This window comes from Pseudorca crassidens, chromosome 6, assembly GCF_039906515.1.
Source record: "Pseudorca crassidens isolate mPseCra1 chromosome 6, mPseCra1.hap1, whole genome shotgun sequence".
NCBI classification, from domain to species: Eukaryota; Metazoa; Chordata; class Mammalia; order Artiodactyla; family Delphinidae; genus Pseudorca; species Pseudorca crassidens.
Genome location: NC_090301.1, coordinates 81917198 through 81934430, shown reverse-complemented (window position 1 = coordinate 81934430; position 17233 = coordinate 81917198). Strand labels below are relative to the sequence as shown.

The window sequence follows — 17233 nt, the reverse complement described above, 5'->3', positions numbered from 1 at the left end:
CAGTAACTAAATATCATAAGGTCTTTGACAGTTAAAAGGATTACAAACTGCACAAGGATAGGGAGTCTGTCTTTAGTAAACCTTCCATGAAAATAATAGACAAATATTTTTAAATAAATGAAGTCACTAACACGTAACGAATGCTTACTAAATTTCATTTTAAACATATACCAGCATTAGTTCATGGATTCCTGATGCTTTGCCATTCCCACGTTCCTCCCTCCTAGGGCTCCACATTTTGATACAAGCAGGTTTAGTTAGCACCGTCATACACTTTCCATTATCTGTGGGGGTGGGTTCACAGGATCCCCTAAACTGCCTGTGTCAGAAAGACAAATGCTAGTCCCTAGAACAGGCCCCAGAATCTGCATTTTAAAACATGCTACAAAAGATTCTTCTGTAGATGGTATGAGTACCATATTATAAGAAGCCTGGAAGAAAATGGTCAAACCTTTTGCTTTTTTCTTCCGTGTAAACCATCTTCTAGCCAAACTGATCAGTCTCCTGAACTAGAAGACGTGGGTCTGGGACAGAATCCCAAATTTCCATGAATACAGAAAAACTGCAGCACCTCCCAAAGGACCAAAAGATTACTCATTACACCTCAACTCTTACCATTGTTTCTTTACTGCTTTGTTTAAGGTTTGTAAAAACATCTGGCTGCTGGGTTGAAATGAACTCTTCAAATGTACCACATAAATACTTCACAAGTGTTAAATAAGCATATGATTCAATCCCTAAAATAGTCATATTTATTTTTTGAACAACTACCTACAACATAATCTAAATTACTGGAATTATAAATCATGTAACTGCTCATGTGCCGTGATTCAAAGGCAAGGCACAGCCATGATGCTACATGTGTAACAGTCTCCCATAAATACAAAAATACATTTTTATAAATATAAGAAAATGTAATAACATATCTTGTTGAAGGACAACATTCTTTAGAGAAGTATGCCTGAAACTCCACAACTGAAGCCATGGTTATATTCATAACCAGCTTAGGGAGGATGTTGCCCACTGCCTAACATCTGTAGGACAGTTAGGGTATTTTTGCAAAGCATTCATAATTTGCGTATTATCCAAAAGTAGTTTCATCAGCTGGTACTCCCTCTGTGCATTTACTGATGTTCTTTCCATGGGCCTTATTAATTCTAATTGTTGTAAATGTTCAAAGGCCTGAAAGATGAAAGAAATAGTTTAGGTTGAATAGGGGAAGTAAAGTAAACAACATTAACTCAGAGAACAGTCAGGATCTTGGTCAGTTGTGGAATAGAGTACCAGGAAACAAAACTTAATAGATATCAGTAAAGTTCAAAAACAACTCTCATTAACCTCATAAAAACTTCACACATCACACGAGGCAGTGTCTATATACAGTTATCCGTCCCTGCATCACTGAATATAAACAGGGCAAACTTAATTCAGTTTGTACAACGTGGTTTTTGTTCCTAACCTCATTCTATGTCATATCTCCTCCTAGTACTTAAGTTAACACTTTCTAGTTCTCTATAAAAACCTAAGATCTGATAAGACCAGTACTTTTTGACTAATTGCCTAGGTTACTCAAATTCGCCTTTACATTTTGTTTCTACCTTTGTAAGACTTTGCTGTGTAAAAGTTTAATACAGCTGTAAAAAGAGAGGGAGGCAGGAAAGACCTGTAGGAGTACACCTGTTCAGCTAACCCTATAAATAAATGATTCAGCAGAGTGGTACAGGTATGGAGGAAAAGACAGGCTCCTGTTTCCCTAAGAAGTCTGACAGACCACTACAACCCGTCAGAAAGTCCCTTTCTTTCATCTTCCCCACCTTAACAGGGCTCTTTACTGTCTGCTTCCTCTTACCTCCAACATTCATGTATTATGTCTTTTCTAACCATGTTTGTTGTTTCAGGTATTTTATTAATGTATTAAAAAAACCCCATTAAATCATGACCTACTAACCATTAAATACTGAGACACTGAAATAGATTATGAGCTTTCTATTCTTAAGCCTCATTGTGAAAAATACTGTTGGAATATATTCTTTATGTACTATAAAAATTCTTCTGATGAAAAGAGAAACAGTTCAGACACCATTAATTTCTGAAAATGAGAAAATACTAGAGGCTGCAGGTACTGGCTGACTAAAACTGAGGAGATTTAAAGTATTTCTAGGTAGCAAAATACTTTCTTATTTAATTAAAAGGTAGAAATGAGCAGCTTCAAATTACTCATAAAAATTTAAGTGCTCAGCTAAACCTTTCCACTCATACAACTCCCACAAGCTATGACTATCAGACAAATATGGACATTAGGAAGGGAGGAAAAAACCAACCTCCAGTATACTAAATACTTTTCCTATTGTTTTGAAGAAATGGCAATGCCCTGATCTCACATTTTTTGGTTGCTGTAAGAAATAAAATTGACTACTAATCCCTTATAAAGGATGCTAAAGAAGCTATGGGTCCACTGCTTAAAAAAAATCAAAAAAGGTGTTTCTTCCCATAAAGTCCTCTAGAGCTGTACTGTCCAATAGGTAACCACTAGCTACACGGGGCTCTTGAGCATTTGAAATGTGGGACTCTATTTTTAATTTTATTTAATTTTTATTAAGTTTAATTAAAAAACTAACACTTAGAAAATTTGTATGTTTGAAACAATTTCATAATGTAAATCTACTTCAGCTAAATAAGGAATCTAAAAAAAATAATTGAAGGAATCTAAAGAGCAATTATTTCCAATGAATAGTCAGTGAATTAAGATGTGCTTTAAATGTAAACACATAGAATTTCAAAGATTTAACACAAAAGAAAATGAACTTCATTAATAATTTTCTATATTGACTATAGATCAAAAGATTTTGGTACAGTAAATAAAATTTACTGTCCAAGTTAATTTCACCTTTTTTTTGTTTTACTTTTTTGTTGCTACTAGAAAATCTAAAATTACATTATGTGGCTCATATTTCTGGTGGACAATGGTATGCTAGAATAAAGTTCCTCAAGTTTTAAAACTCATGCCTCACCCCTAACAAAACTTTCTCTGTATACCCTCACCAACCAATGAGATTCTTTTTTGTTTTCTTAATGACCCATTCGGTCTCTTTTTACTGCTGAGATTATAAAGCCAAGCTTAGAGGTATAAAGGGATAGGGTTATGACTGTAACAAGTAGATCCTTTGCACGATGCCAGTTCTAGGAAGAGACAGTAGAGGGCAGTATACCCCCAAAACTGTAAAAAGAACTGGCTGCATTCTTCAGAATGATTCAAACATTTCATTTTTAGATTGATTTTTTTTGGTCTGTTTTGAATAAAATTCCTATGATAATACCTAATGTTTCAAAATTAATGAAAGTGCAACTATGATATATACAATCAAATCAGATGTAAAAATAAGCCTTTAAAAATTAAAACTCTTACCTTCATGACAACAGGTTTCTCAAAATTATAAACAGAATGGGCCTTCCTTTGAACAAACTTCTGAAACTCTGGACAGAACGCAATGACAGCATTAGTAGCTTCAAATAAGCAGTGGGGGTAGTAGTGTTAGAAAACACCAATGTCTCATCTCACCATTATAAACCATTTGAAAATTAAAGGGTTCCTCTTCATAGATGTCATTTAAATGTTTCATTGCTATGATAAGACAGATTTCCAAGACTGACAGACCTATAATAAAAGGGGAACAAACTATGAGGTATAGTTTATTTACTGATACATAAGACTGAAATAACTTTCCTTCAAATAGAAGGATAAAGTGAAAGATTATGGTTTTGAGGGGTGGAGGGAGGTCAAGACACCCCTCTAGGTTCAAATGTGTTTCAGTCACTATTATCTGAATAATCTTAAGAAAGTTACTCAACCTCCCTGAGCTCAGTTTTCATATATGTAAAATAGGATCATTCTAAACTTCCAGAGATGGTACAAGGATTCGAGACAATACTATCTAACACTTAACCACATAAACCAGAGCTGCAATTATGATGTAACTTTAAAATTACACAGGGCCCTCGATTATTCAGAATCTCTAATCCCCTGGAAATTATATCTAATTTTTTAATTTCCTGGAGAGGAGAAGGTTCATTAGATTCTCAAAAGGGATAGTGAACCCCAAATGGCTAAAAGCCAGTGCCCTTCATTAACACTTGGTGCAATGAGAACGCCTGCAATACAGTCTCAGCTGGATTTACAATGTAGCAAGTGAGGCAGTGCCTCGAGTTCCTTTCACTTTAAATGGGAGGAACAATACCTTTTAAAGGGCTGAGTTAAAGGACGTATGGATATAAAAGTATTCTGTATATAAAATACTATACCCAATGTTAATTATAATTTTGAAAATCATACCATTATATAAACTCAAACATTTAAAAAACTACTAACTAAGCAGGTTTCTCACCATGTACAATATTTGCTTTAGAGTCCATGCTACACAGCTGGTTTGCCTCCATCAGATCTGCTGCAGTCATAAATGGGTGTGATGGTGTTACACGATTTAAAGCAAGCATCTAAGGAAATGCAGATCAGAAAAACAACTGCATATTTACTTAGGCACTTTAACAAAACTTCTTAATTCAGAGAGTTATGAAAGAGTAAATAGTAATGCCTGGGAAAGGTATTCTCATATTTAGCTCTATTAAAATACAGTATTTCAGTTCATATGTCATGTAACTGTATAAATGTAAAGCATTAAAAAATTCTTGCTGCTCTCTCTACCCCTTTCCATTTGCATATCTTGTTTGTTTACAACTCCTCAAAAGAAAAATACTTTAGAAGGAGTAGGGTGACGAGAAGAGACCAAAAATAAGTAAGACTACTATTTAAAGCCCCAGACTAAACCAAACCAAAAAGGCAGAAGTGTGACTTGTAAAAACTTTCTTACCACCCAATCGACCAATCCAGGTTATTAGTCTTAAGTGACAGAGGTGAGCTACTTTATATTCAATTGTATTAAAAATTAAAAAAACAAAAACAAAATTATACCAAGAAACAACTCTCCTTGAAAGCAAGGACAAGTTGCCTCCATGTAGCAAGTGCTCTGTCCAATGACTAACAAAAACTTCTGCATTTGAAGATTTATTTATTTGTAACTTTCCTAACATCTAAATTTTACTTAATTTTTTAAAAATTTATTTTTCATTGAAATATAATTGACTCAGCATTTAAATTTGGTCATGTAAGTAGGGTGAGCAGGTAAAAATGCATGACATCTCATTAAATTTGAATTCCAGGTAAACAATGAGTAATTTCTTAGTGTAAGTATATGCCATGTAATATTTGGGACACTAACACTAGAAACTCCTTTTTTAAAAAAAATATATATTTTATTGAAGCATAGTTGATTTACAATGTTGTGTTAATTTCTACTGTATAGCAAAGTGATTCAGTTATACATATATATACACTCTTTTTCACTATGGTTTATCACAGGATATTGAATATAGTTCCCTGTGCTATACAGTGGGAACTTGTTGTTTATCCATTCTACCTATATTTTGCATCTGCTAATCCCATACTACCAATCCATCCCTCCACCACCCCACTCTCACCCTCGGCAGCCACAAGTCTATTCTCTATGTCTGTGAGTCTGTCTCTGCTTCGTAGATAAGTTCATTTGTGTCATATTTTAGATTCCACATATAATTGATAGTATATGGTATTTGTCTTTCTCTTTCTGACTTACTTCAGTTAGTGATGATCTCTAGGTCCATCCATGTTGTTGCAAATGGCATTATTTCATTCATTTTTTAATGGCTGAGTAGTATTCCACTGTATATATGTGTACCACATCTTCATTATCCATTCATCTATCGATAGACATTTAGGTTGTTTCCATGTCTTGGCTATTGTGAATAGTGCTGCTATGAACATATGGTTGCATGTATCTTTTTGAATTACAGGTTTGTGCAAATATATGCCCAGGAGTGGGATTACTGGATCACATGGCAAATCTATTTTTAGTTTTTTGAAGAACCTCCATACTGTTTTCCATAGCAGCTGCACGAATTCACATTCCCACCAACATAGTTGCTGCACAAATTTACATTCCACACTCTCTCCAGCATTTGTTATTTGTAGACTTTTTAATGATGGCCATTCTGACCAGTGTGATGCGGTACCTCATTGTAGTTTTGATTTGCATTTCTCTAATAATTAGCAATGTTGAACATCTTTTCATGTGCCCGTTACCATCTGTATGCCTTCTTTGGAGAAGTATCTATTTAGGTCTACTGCCTATTTTTCGATTGGGTTTTTTAATTGTTGTTATTATTAAGTTGTATGATCTGTTCGTATATTTTGGAAATTAAGCCCTTGTCTGTCACATCATTTGCAAATATTTTCTCCCAGTCCTTAGGTTGTCTTTTTGCTTTGTTTATGGTTTCCTTTGCTGTACAAAAGCCTGTAAGTTTGATTAGGTCCCATTTGTTTATTTTTCCTTTTATTTCTATTGCCTTGAAAACTCTCCCTTTTTTAACCAGGGCCCAGGGTCTTTAATTGAACAAAAAAGTTTGGTAATCCTTGTCCTTCATTCCCCATACTGGGAGGGATCCAGGTACCCAGTAGCTCCTTCCCTTTCTCTTACCTTTTCTTTTTGCTTTTATTATAAAATATTTTTGACATATAAAAAGGCAAGAGAATAATATAATGAATATCCATGACCACTTTCTCAGCTTACAAAATATAAACTTACAGAGTTGAAGCTCCTGTCTGTTGCCCTGGTTGGACTCTCTACTCTTCTCCATGCAAAAAAATCATGCAAGTCTTCATCCTTCTACTACATATCTTTGTATTCCTAGACAATACAGAGTAATTTTCAACTTTTATATAAATACCATATTGTACTTAATGCTACTCTTTCTTCACTAAACAACTGTCATGAGAATTCATCTATGTCCAGATGTCAATTGTGGTTTACTCTTTTTTTTGTTATATTCCTTTGTATATATGCACAATTTAATTATTCTTTCCCTTATTGATGGGTATCTGTCATTTTGGGGGAGGGACTATAAACAAGGCTGCAATAAACGATCTTGTACATGCCTTCTTGTGTATTTGAGTCTCTCTAGATACCTAATTTTCCATATTGCTCTCCAAAGTATCTATACATATTTACACTACTAGCAGCAATAAACGTAACAGTCACCATATCATCAGACATAAACTTTTGTTGTTGTTATTGTTGCAGTACGCGGGCCTCTCACTGTTGTGGCCTCTCCCGTTGCGGAGCACAGGCTCCAGACGCGCAGGCTCAACGGCGATGGCTCATGGGCCCAGCCGCTCCGCGGTAGGTGGGATCCTCCCGGACCGGGGCACGAACCTGTGTCCCCTGCATCGGCAGGCGGACTCTCAACCACTGCGCCACCAGGGAAGCCCCAGACATAAACTTTTGACACCCACCAGATTGGCAGAAAAAAGGGTTTAACTGTAAAGTTTAAATTGTACCATTTCCCTAATTACTGGAGAGGTTAAATATCTTTGCAATTTATAAGTCATGTGGGATTCTACAATGGTGGATTGCTTGCACTCATATTCTTAGTTCTTCCCTTTACTTTTCATTATTATTTTTTTTTTTATGGTCGGGATGCAAAAACTCGGGCTCTGTGCACCGGTGCTGAATTGTATCTCAGAGACAGAGTTTTGGATGAAGTAGAAAAGAATAGCTTTATTGCTTTGCCAGGCAAAGAGGGAGACAGCAGACTCCTGCCCTTGAAAACTGTGGGTCCCAACCTGGGAGGATTTAGTGAGGAGTTTTATAACAATGGTTCAAGGCCAGGGTTGCTGATAAGGATCAGGGTGTATGCAGGGCCTGCACTCCTTTAATCTGTCCTCAGGTGGTCTTTTTTATTTAATTTTTAAATTTTATTTTTTTTATATTGCAGGTTCTTATTAGTCATCAATTTTATACACATCAGTGTATACATGACAATCCCAATCACCCAATTCAGCACACCACCATCCTCACCCCACCGCAGTTTTCCCCCCTTGGTGTCCATACGTTTGTTCTCTACATCTGTGTCTCAACTTCTGCCCTGCAAACCGGTTCATCTGTACCATTTTTCTAGGTTCCACATATATGCATTAATATACTATATTTGTTTTTCTTTTTCTTACTTCACTCTATGACAGTCTCTAGATCCATCCACATCTCAACAAATGACCCAATTTCGTTCCTTTTTATGGCTGAGTAATATTCCATTGCATATATGTACCACATCCTCTTTAACCATTCGTCTGTCGAGGGGCATTTAGTTTGCTTCCATGACCTGGCTATTGTAAATAGTGCTGCAATGAACATTGGGGTGCATGTGTCTTTTTGAATTATGGTTTTCTCTGGGTATATGCCCAGTAGTGGGATTGCTGGATCATATGGTAGTTCTAGTTTTTAAGGAACCTCCACACTGTTCTCCATAGTGGCTGTATCAATTTACATTCCCACCAACGGTGCAAGAGGGTTCCCTTTTCTCCACACCCTCTGCAGCATTTGTTGTTTGTAGATTTTCTGAGGATGCCTATTCTAACTGGTGTGAGGTGATACCTCATTGTAGTTTTGATTTGCATTTCTCTAATAATTAGTGAGGTTGAGCAAATTTTCATGTGCTTCTTGGCCATCTGTATGTCTTCTTTGGAGAAATGTCTATTTAGGTCTTTTGCCCATTTTTGGATTGGGTTGTTTTTTTTTACTATTGAGCTGTTGAGCTGTTTATACATTTTGGAGATTAATCCTTTGTCTGCTGATTCATTTGCAAATATTTTCTCCCATTCAGAGGGTTGTCTTTTCATCTTGTTTATGGTTTCCTTTGCTGTGCAAAAGCTTTGAAGTTTCATTAGGTTCCATTTGTTTATTTTTGTTTTTATTTCCATTACTCTAGGAGATGGATCAAAAAAGATCTTTCTGTGATTTCTGTCAAAGAGTGTTCTTCCTATGTTTTCCTCTAAGAATTTTATAGTGTCTGGTCTTACATTTAGGTCTCTAATCCATTTTGAGTTTATTTTTGTGTATGGTGTTAGGGAGTGCTCTAATTTCATTCTTTTACATGTAGCTGTCCAGTTTTCCCAGCACCACTTATGAAGAGACTCTCTTTTCTCCATTGTATATCTTTGACTCCTTTGTCATAGATTAGTTGATCATAGATGCGTGGGTTTATCTCTGGGCTTTCTATCTTGTTCCATTGATTTATGTTTCTGTTTTTGTGCCAGTACCATATTGTCTTGATTACTGTAGCTTCGTAGTACAGTCTGAACTCAGGGAGTCTGATTCCTCCAGCTCTGTTTTCTGCCCCCAAGACTGCTTTAGCTATTCAGGGTCTGTTGTGTCTCCATACAAATTTTAAGATTTTTTGTTCTAGTTCCATAAAAAATGCCATTGGTAATTTGATAGGGATTGCATTGAATCTGTAGATTGCTTTGGGTAGTATAGTCATTTTCACAATATTGATTCTTCCGATCCAAGAACATAGTATATCTCTCCATCTGTTGGTATCATCTTTAATTTCTTTCATCAGTGTCTTATAGTTTTCTGCATACAGGTCTTTCGTCTCCCCAGGTAGGTTTATTCCTAGGTATTTTATTCTTTCTGTTACAATGGTAAATGGGAGTGTTTCCTTAACTTCTCTTTCAGAGTTTTCATCATTAGTGTATAGGAATGCAAGAGATTTCTGTGCATTAATTTTGTATCTTGCAACTTTACCAAATTCATTGATTAGCTCTAGTAGTTTTCTGGTGGCATCTTTAGGATTCTCTATGTATGGTATCATGTCATCTGCAGTGACACTTTTACTTCTTCTTTTCCAATTTGTATTCCTTTTATTTCTTTTTCTTCTGATTGCTGTGGCTAAAGCTTCCAAAACTATGTTGAATAATAGTGGTGAGAGTCGACATCCTTGCCTTGTTCCTGATCTTAGAGGAAATGCTTTCAGTTTTTCACCATTGAGAATGATGTTTGTGGTGGCTTTGTCATATATGGCATTTATTATGTTGAGGTAGGTTCCCTTTATGCCCACTTTCTGAAGAGTTTTTATCATAAATGAGTATTGAATTCTGTCAAAAGCTTTTTCTGCATCTATTGAGATGATCATATGGTTTTTATTCATCAATTTGTTAATATGGTGTATCACATTGATTGATTTGTGTATATTGAAGAATCCTTGCATCCCTGGGATAAGTCCCACTTGATCATGGTGTATGATCCTTTTAATGTGTTGTTGGATTCTGTTTGCTGGTAGTTTGTTGAGGATTTTTGCATCTATATTCATCAGTAATATTGGTCTGTAATTTTCTTCTTTTGTAGTATCTTTGTCTGGTTTTGGTATCAGGGTGATGGTGGCCTCACAGAATGAGTTTGGGAGTGTTCCTTCCTCCACCACTTTTTGGAAGAGTTTGAGAAGGATGGGTGTTAGCTCTTCTGTAAATGTTTGATAGAATTCACCTGTGAAGCCATCTGGTCCTGGACTTTTGCTTGTTAGAAGATTTTTAATCACTGTTTCAATTTCATTACTTGTGATTGGTCTGTTCATATTTTCTATTTCTTCCTGGTTCAGTCTTGGAAGGTTATACCTTTCTAAGAATTTGTCCATTTCTTCCAGGTTGTCCATTTTATTGGCATAGAGTTGCCTGTAGTAGTCTCTTAGGATGCTTTGTATTTCTGCGGTTTCTGTTGTAACTTCTCCTTTTTCATTTCTAATTTTATTGATTTGAGTCTTCTCCCTCTTTTTCTTGATGAGTCTGGCTAACGGTTTATCAATTTGTTTACCTTCTCAAAGAACCAGCTTTTAGTTTTATTGATCTTTGCTATTATTTTCTTTGTTTCTATTTCACTGATTTCTGCTCTGATCTTTATGATTTCTTTCCTTCTGCTAACTTTGGATTTTTTTTTTGTTCTTCTTTATGTAGTTCCTTTAGGTGTAAGGTTAGATTGTTTATTTGAGACATTTCTTGTTTCTTGCGGTAGGCTTGTATAGCTATAAACTTCCCTCTTAGAACTGCTTTTGCTGCATCCCATAGGTTTTGGATCGTTGTGTTTTCATTGTCACTCATCGCTAGGTATTGTTTAACTTCCTCTTTGATTTCTTCAGTGATCTCTTGGTTACTCAGTAACTTAGTGCTTAGCCTCCATGTGTTTGTGGTCTTTTATGTTTTTTTCCCTGTAATTGATTTCTAATTTCATAGTGCTGTGGTCAGAAAAGATTCTTGATATGATTTCAATTTTCTTAAAATTACTGGGGTTGATTTGTGACCCAAGATGTGATCTATCCTGGAGAATATTCTGTGCGCATTTGAGAAGAAAGTGTAATCTGCTGTTTTGGGATGAAATGTCCTATAAATAAAATTAAATCTATCTGGTCTATTGTGTCATTTAAAGCTTCTGTTTCCTTATTTATTTTTATTTTGGATGATCTGTCCCTTGGTGTAAGTGAGGTGTTAAAGTCGCCCACTATTATTGTGTTACGGTTGATTTCCTCTTTCATAGCTGCTAGCAGCTGCCTTATGTATTGATGTGCTCCTATGTTGGGTGCATATATATTTATAATTGTTATATCTTCTTTTGGATTGATCCATTGATCATTATGTAGTGTCCTTCCTTGTCTCTTGTAACATTCTTTATTTTAAAGTCTATTTTATCTGATATGAGTATTGCTACTCCAGCTTTCTTGTGATTTCCATTTGCATGGAATATCTTTTTCCATTCCCTCACTTTCAGTCTGTAAGTGTCCCTAGGTCTGAAGTGGGTCTCTTGTAGACAGCATATAGATGGGTCTTGTTTTTGTATCCATTCAGCAAGCCTGTGTCTTTTGGTTGGAGTATTTAATCCATTCACGTTTAAGGTAATTATCGATATGTATGTTCCTACGACCATTTTCTTAATTGTTTTGGGTTTGTGTTTGTAGGTCCTTTTCTTCTCTTGTGTTTCCCACTTAGAGAAGTTCCTTTAGCATTTGTTGTAGAGCTGGTTTGGTGGTGATGAATTCTCTCAGCTTTTGCTTGTTGTAAAGCTTTTGATTTCTCCATCGAATCTGAATGAGATCGTTGCTGGCTAGAGTAATCTTGATTGTAGGTTCTTCCCTTTCATCACTTTATCATGCCACTCCCTTCTGGCTTGTAGAGTTTCTGCTGAGAAATCAGCTGTTAACCTTATGGGAGTTCCCTTGTATGTTATTTGTCGTTTTTCCCTTGCTGCTTTCAATAATTTTTCTTTGTCTTTAATTTTTGCCAATTTGATTACTATGTGTCTTGGCATGTTTCTTCTTGGTTTTATCCTGTATGGGACTCTGCTTCCTGGACTTGGGTGGCTATTTCCTTTCCCATGTTAGGCAAGTTTTCAACTATGATAATCACTTCAAATATTTTCTCTGGTCCTTTCTCTCTCTCCTCCCTTTCTGGGACCCCTATAATGCAAATGTTGTTGCGTTTAATGTTGTCCTAGAGGTCTCTTAGGCTGTCTTCATTTCTTTTCATTCTTTTTTCTCTATTCTGTTCTGCAGCAGTGAATTCCACCATTCTGTCTTCCAGGTCACTTATATGTTCTTCTGCCTCAGTTATTCTGCTACTGATTCCTTCTCGTGTAGTTTTCATTTCAGTTATTGTATTGTTCATCTCTGTTTTTTTGTTCTTTAATTCTTCTAGGTCTTTGTTAAACATTTCTTGCATCTTCTCGATCTTTGCCTCCATTCTTTTTCCGAGGTCCTGGATCATCTTCACTATCATTATTCTGAATTCTTTTTCTGGAAGGTTGCCTATCTGCACTTCATTTAGTTGTTTTTCTGGGGTTTTATCTTGTTCCTTCATCTGGTACATAGCCCTCTGTGTTTTCATCTTGTCTATCTTTCTGTGAATGTGGTTTTTGTTCCACAGGCTGCAGGATTGTAGTTCTTGCTTCTGCTGTCTGCCCTCTGGTCAGTTCATTCCTTTATTGATTACTGTAGAAGCTCTTTATATATTATGGACAGTGTTGATGATTATACACATTCCATTTTTCCTCTCCTTATCAGTCTTCACTTCATCTATGGTATCTTTCAGTGTCTAGACATTTAAAAATTCAATGTAATTAACTTTAACCATCTTTTTTGTTATGACTTGTGCTCTGTGTAACTTCTGTAAGAAATCTTTCCCTACCTCAAGAATACAAACATATTCTCTTATATGTTTCTTGTAATTTAAAAAAAAGTTTTGTTTTTCTACATAAAGTTAGGTTTATCAACCTGAAATTTACTTTAGCCTATGCAATGACGGTGTTTTTTCTATGTGTATAACTGATCTATTTTTTTGAAAAATTATCCAAACTATATTTAATCTCAGGCAGGTCTTTCTCCTTTCTTTATAATTTCCACCAATTCTAAAAGTTTTCTTAAATTAGAAAACCCCAAACAAAAATTGAGTCATCTCCTTGAATTAAAAATATAGGAAACTGGCAAAACAATGGTTTTTCATGTTGACAATTCTGAGGCAGAGATATTTTCCCAGAATAATGAAAGGTATGTGTTTATGTATATACATGTGTGTGTGTATCCTCCATATACCGTAAGCTAGTAAATAAAGTCTAATTTTGGTAAATAAATAATTAAAATCTCTACTCTAAAAATTCTTAGCCTGTAATACTTCTGTGATAAAGACAGCTGTTGCTGAAAATGGCAGTGTGGTTTTGATAAATGGGAGGGGGATGTGCTAACGAGAGGGAAAGTATATAGAGAGGAAAACACTCTTAAGTTTCCTAAGCAAGACCAGAAATGGAGATGGAGAATCTGTAAAAAGTGGCAGAACCATATAGTAAAGCAGTTATGATAAGCTTGAAGCCAGACAGCCCTGGATTTGAGTCCTGGGTTTGCCATCTACTAGCTGTGTGACCTGGGGTAAGTTATTTAACCTCAAAGAGCATCAGTTTCCTCAAAGGTAAGGATAAAATACATCCAAAGATTAAAAAACAGGATTAATATAACTAGACATAACGCTGGTAAAGTAACTAGGTCACCTGACTCATGTGCTCTTTAATAAATGATACCCATTATTATTATAAATGGAAGTGATCAAGAAGAAACTCAGGAAACCAAAATTATTTTCTCTTTGAAAGGTATTTGCCATACCTTTTGTAATAATGAATAAATAAATTTCTAGAAATATTAGACTAGTATCAAATACTCTAAGAGAAGGAAAAACTTTACTTTTCAGAACAATTAAGTACCCCTTTCTTGATACTGTTTAAGCTTAAGATATAATTACTGGGTGAAAGACCATGACCAGGTAGGATTTGTCCAGGCATGTAAAGCTAGTTCAAGATTCAAAAATCAAGCAAGGTAATTCAACATATCAACAGGCTAAAGAAGCAAAGTCATAGATCATATTCATTGATACAGAATAAGCATTTAATAAAATCCAACACAATCATAATAAACTCTCAGCAAGTTAGGAATAGATGGGAATTACCTTAACTTGATAATAAACATGTATTAAAAACCTACAGCTTATATCATACTTAACAGTAAAAGACTAAATCCTTTCCCCCTAAGACTGGCAATTATCTACCCTCACCATTCTTATCCAACATAGTGTAAGAAGTTCTAGCCATTGCAAAAAAGACAAGAAAAAGAAAGAAAAGATATATAAATTAGAAAGGAAAAAAATAAAACTCTTTATTTGCAGATGATATGATTATCTACATAGAAAATCTCAAAGAATCTGTTTAAAAAAGTCCTAAAATAAATTAGTTCAGCAACATTGCAGAATACAACATCAACACAAAAATCAGTCACATTTCTATACACTAATAATGGGCATGCTAAAACCAAAATTAAAAACAAAATATCATTTAAAATTGCTCCACAGGAAACTAAACACTTAGGTATACACTGTAAACATGTACAGCATGTGTGAGGTGAGAATTATAAAATGATGATGAAAGAAATCAAAGAAGAACTAAATAAAAGAAAAGACGTACCATATTCATGGATTGGAAGACCTAATGTAGTAGACATGTTTATTTTCCCAAAGTTTATCTAGAGGTTTAACCAATTCCCATCAGAACATAATTACCTGGTGAAAGAAATGAGTGATAAAAATAAAACTAATACAAACCAGTAGCGTGTGTAATGACCGCAGGCTTTTGCTGACATTGAAATGCTTCTGCAGCACGTCTCGCACATTCCTATCTTCTGAGAGACTCTAGAGGAAAAAAATCAAAACAGAATTAAGGAACAATGCAGTTTAAAACCTAACTATAACCTTGTGCCTCACTGGCTGGTGTATCTCATGAACTCTATCTGGTATTTATCCATTATTAAACAGGTGCTGGTCTTACTTGTGGAAAACAAAAATCAAAATCAAATTTCCACTCTATTGTTTTTCTTCTTATCCCTTTACGTTAATTCCAAAGACACCAAGATAAAACATAACCCTTGCTACCACAAAATTTCCAGTCTAAAGAGGGAAACTATACAGTCATACTAATGGGATGATCAAAATGCACCACTAAATGAAACAGAGAATAACGGTTGTTTACTATACTTCAAAAACAAGGTAAAGTGTTACAAAGAATGCTTAAACTGTATGAGTCAATATGCTACAAAGAGCAATCCAGTTATAGGGAACATCATGAACAACGTAGGGAGATTGTGGCATATGGACAGAAGATGAGTAGTAATGTCATCCTGAGTTTCAGCTTTGGCTAAGTGACTGTACGGAAAGACAAAGGCAGGAAAACCTAACTGGAGGCAACTGCAATTGTCCATGTAAGAAACAAAATGAGTCTGGATTAACACAGTGGTGTGAAGACAAGAAAGAATTAAACATATTTATAGAAGACATGTCTGATGGAGAATCAACCGCTGGGGAGCAGCGATGAAGGGTTTGAGAGGGGTTAGAAAAAAATCAAAGATGAAACTATGGGGAACAGAATGTCCCAGGAGAAGTGAAGAGGGAGATGTGGTCAGGAAGTAAAACTTGTATTATAAATGTTTAAGAAGTAAATGGAGGGGCTTCCCTGGTGGCGCAGTGGTTGAGAGTCCACCTGCCGATGCAGGGGACAAGGGTTCGTGCCCCGGTCCGGGAAGATCCCACATGCCGCGGAGCGGCTGGGCCCGTCCAGCAGGCTGGCCTGCGCGTCCAGAGCCTGTGCTCCGCAACGGGAGAGGCCACAACAGTGAGAGGCCCTCGTACTGAAAAAAAAAAAAAGAAGAAGTAAATGGAAAAAGAGGAGCAAAGTAAGAGACTGAAAAAGATGCTGAAGACTGGAATAGAATCCAAGAGAGAGCAATAAAACCAGGGGAAGAAAACAAGAGGGACAACACTTCAAGAGGGAAGTGGTGATCAACAATGTAAACTGCATACTTTGTATAACTAAATTAAGATGTATTTTGAGAAGTTGATGGCTTTGGAAATTTAGAGCTCAATAGGGCCCTTTGAAAAAGAAATATCTAAATATATATTTAATATATCAACTTTATAAGTGACTTGGTAAGAGTCAACAACTGCAGAAGCAAGGACTACGGTTAATTTCCCGAAGTTTTTTATTTGTATTACTTTGCTTTATTATTTTATGTTCATCTGGTATGCTTCCAAGGGTATTCAACCCTGTTTATGATACAAATATATATATAGCAACAGCAAGCCCTTTAAGAGAGAAAGAGAAGACTAAACACAGTGACTGCAGTGAATTAGGATTAATGAAAGGTGAGGTTCACTTGGCACCAAAGAAAAGATCAGATGAAAGGACAGTAAAATCAGAGTTGGCAGAGCCAAAAAAGGCTTGGATAAGACTGACATAATTTTTCAAAACTCATCTGCAAAGAATAACGATTCTTTTTCCAAAAAAAAAAAGGCCCAGAAAACTAAGTATTTCTGTATTTCCTAGAGCTGAAACTGTATGTCTCTACTTCTTCCACTGTGAGAAGATCCAGATTCATGAATAAGTTCTAGTCGAATGGGATGAAGTTTTATGCTCTCAGTAAATATATTATCCTAGTTACAGTCCCCATTCCCTTGCTACTGTTTTTAGTCTTCTCTGCCTTATTCAGGGAAGCTGACACATTCCCTTGTCACTGATGAGCACAGGAGTAGCACTTGCAGAAACAAGTTCTTAATGTGCTCACTGCAGTGTGCTTGACCGGCAGGATTACACTAGTACTTGAGGGCTCATGCTGCTCCAGGGATAACTTAGTGGCAGCAGTATATATACTAAATCTCCTAGTCTTCCTGCTAAACATTCTTACCTTCTGTTAACTAAACAGGGAAGGTTAAGAAAGTTGGTAGATCTTTCTTGAACTT

The 17233-nt window shown here is 35.8% G+C and overlaps 1 protein-coding gene across 6 annotated transcripts in view; it reads right to left on the bottom strand.

The window, feature by feature from the left end:
- Nucleotides 1-597: 597 nt before the first annotated feature.
- The window catches only part of ORC4 (origin recognition complex subunit 4), a 95954-nt gene continuing 79318 nt past the window's right edge, over nt 598-17233 (bottom strand). For all 6 annotated transcript variants that reach the window (XM_067742021.1, XM_067742020.1, XM_067742024.1 and 3 more), the window contains 5 exons: nt 15047-15133; nt 4383-4491; nt 3560-3655; nt 3407-3474; nt 598-1182 (listed from right to left, as the gene is read on the bottom strand). In XM_067742021.1, the coding sequence (XP_067598122.1) occupies nt 994-1182; nt 3407-3474; nt 3560-3655; nt 4383-4491; nt 15047-15133 (549 nt within the window). In that variant the 3' untranslated portion in view covers nt 598-993. The remainder of the gene's footprint in view (nt 1183-3406; nt 3475-3559; nt 3656-4382; nt 4492-15046; nt 15134-17233) is intronic.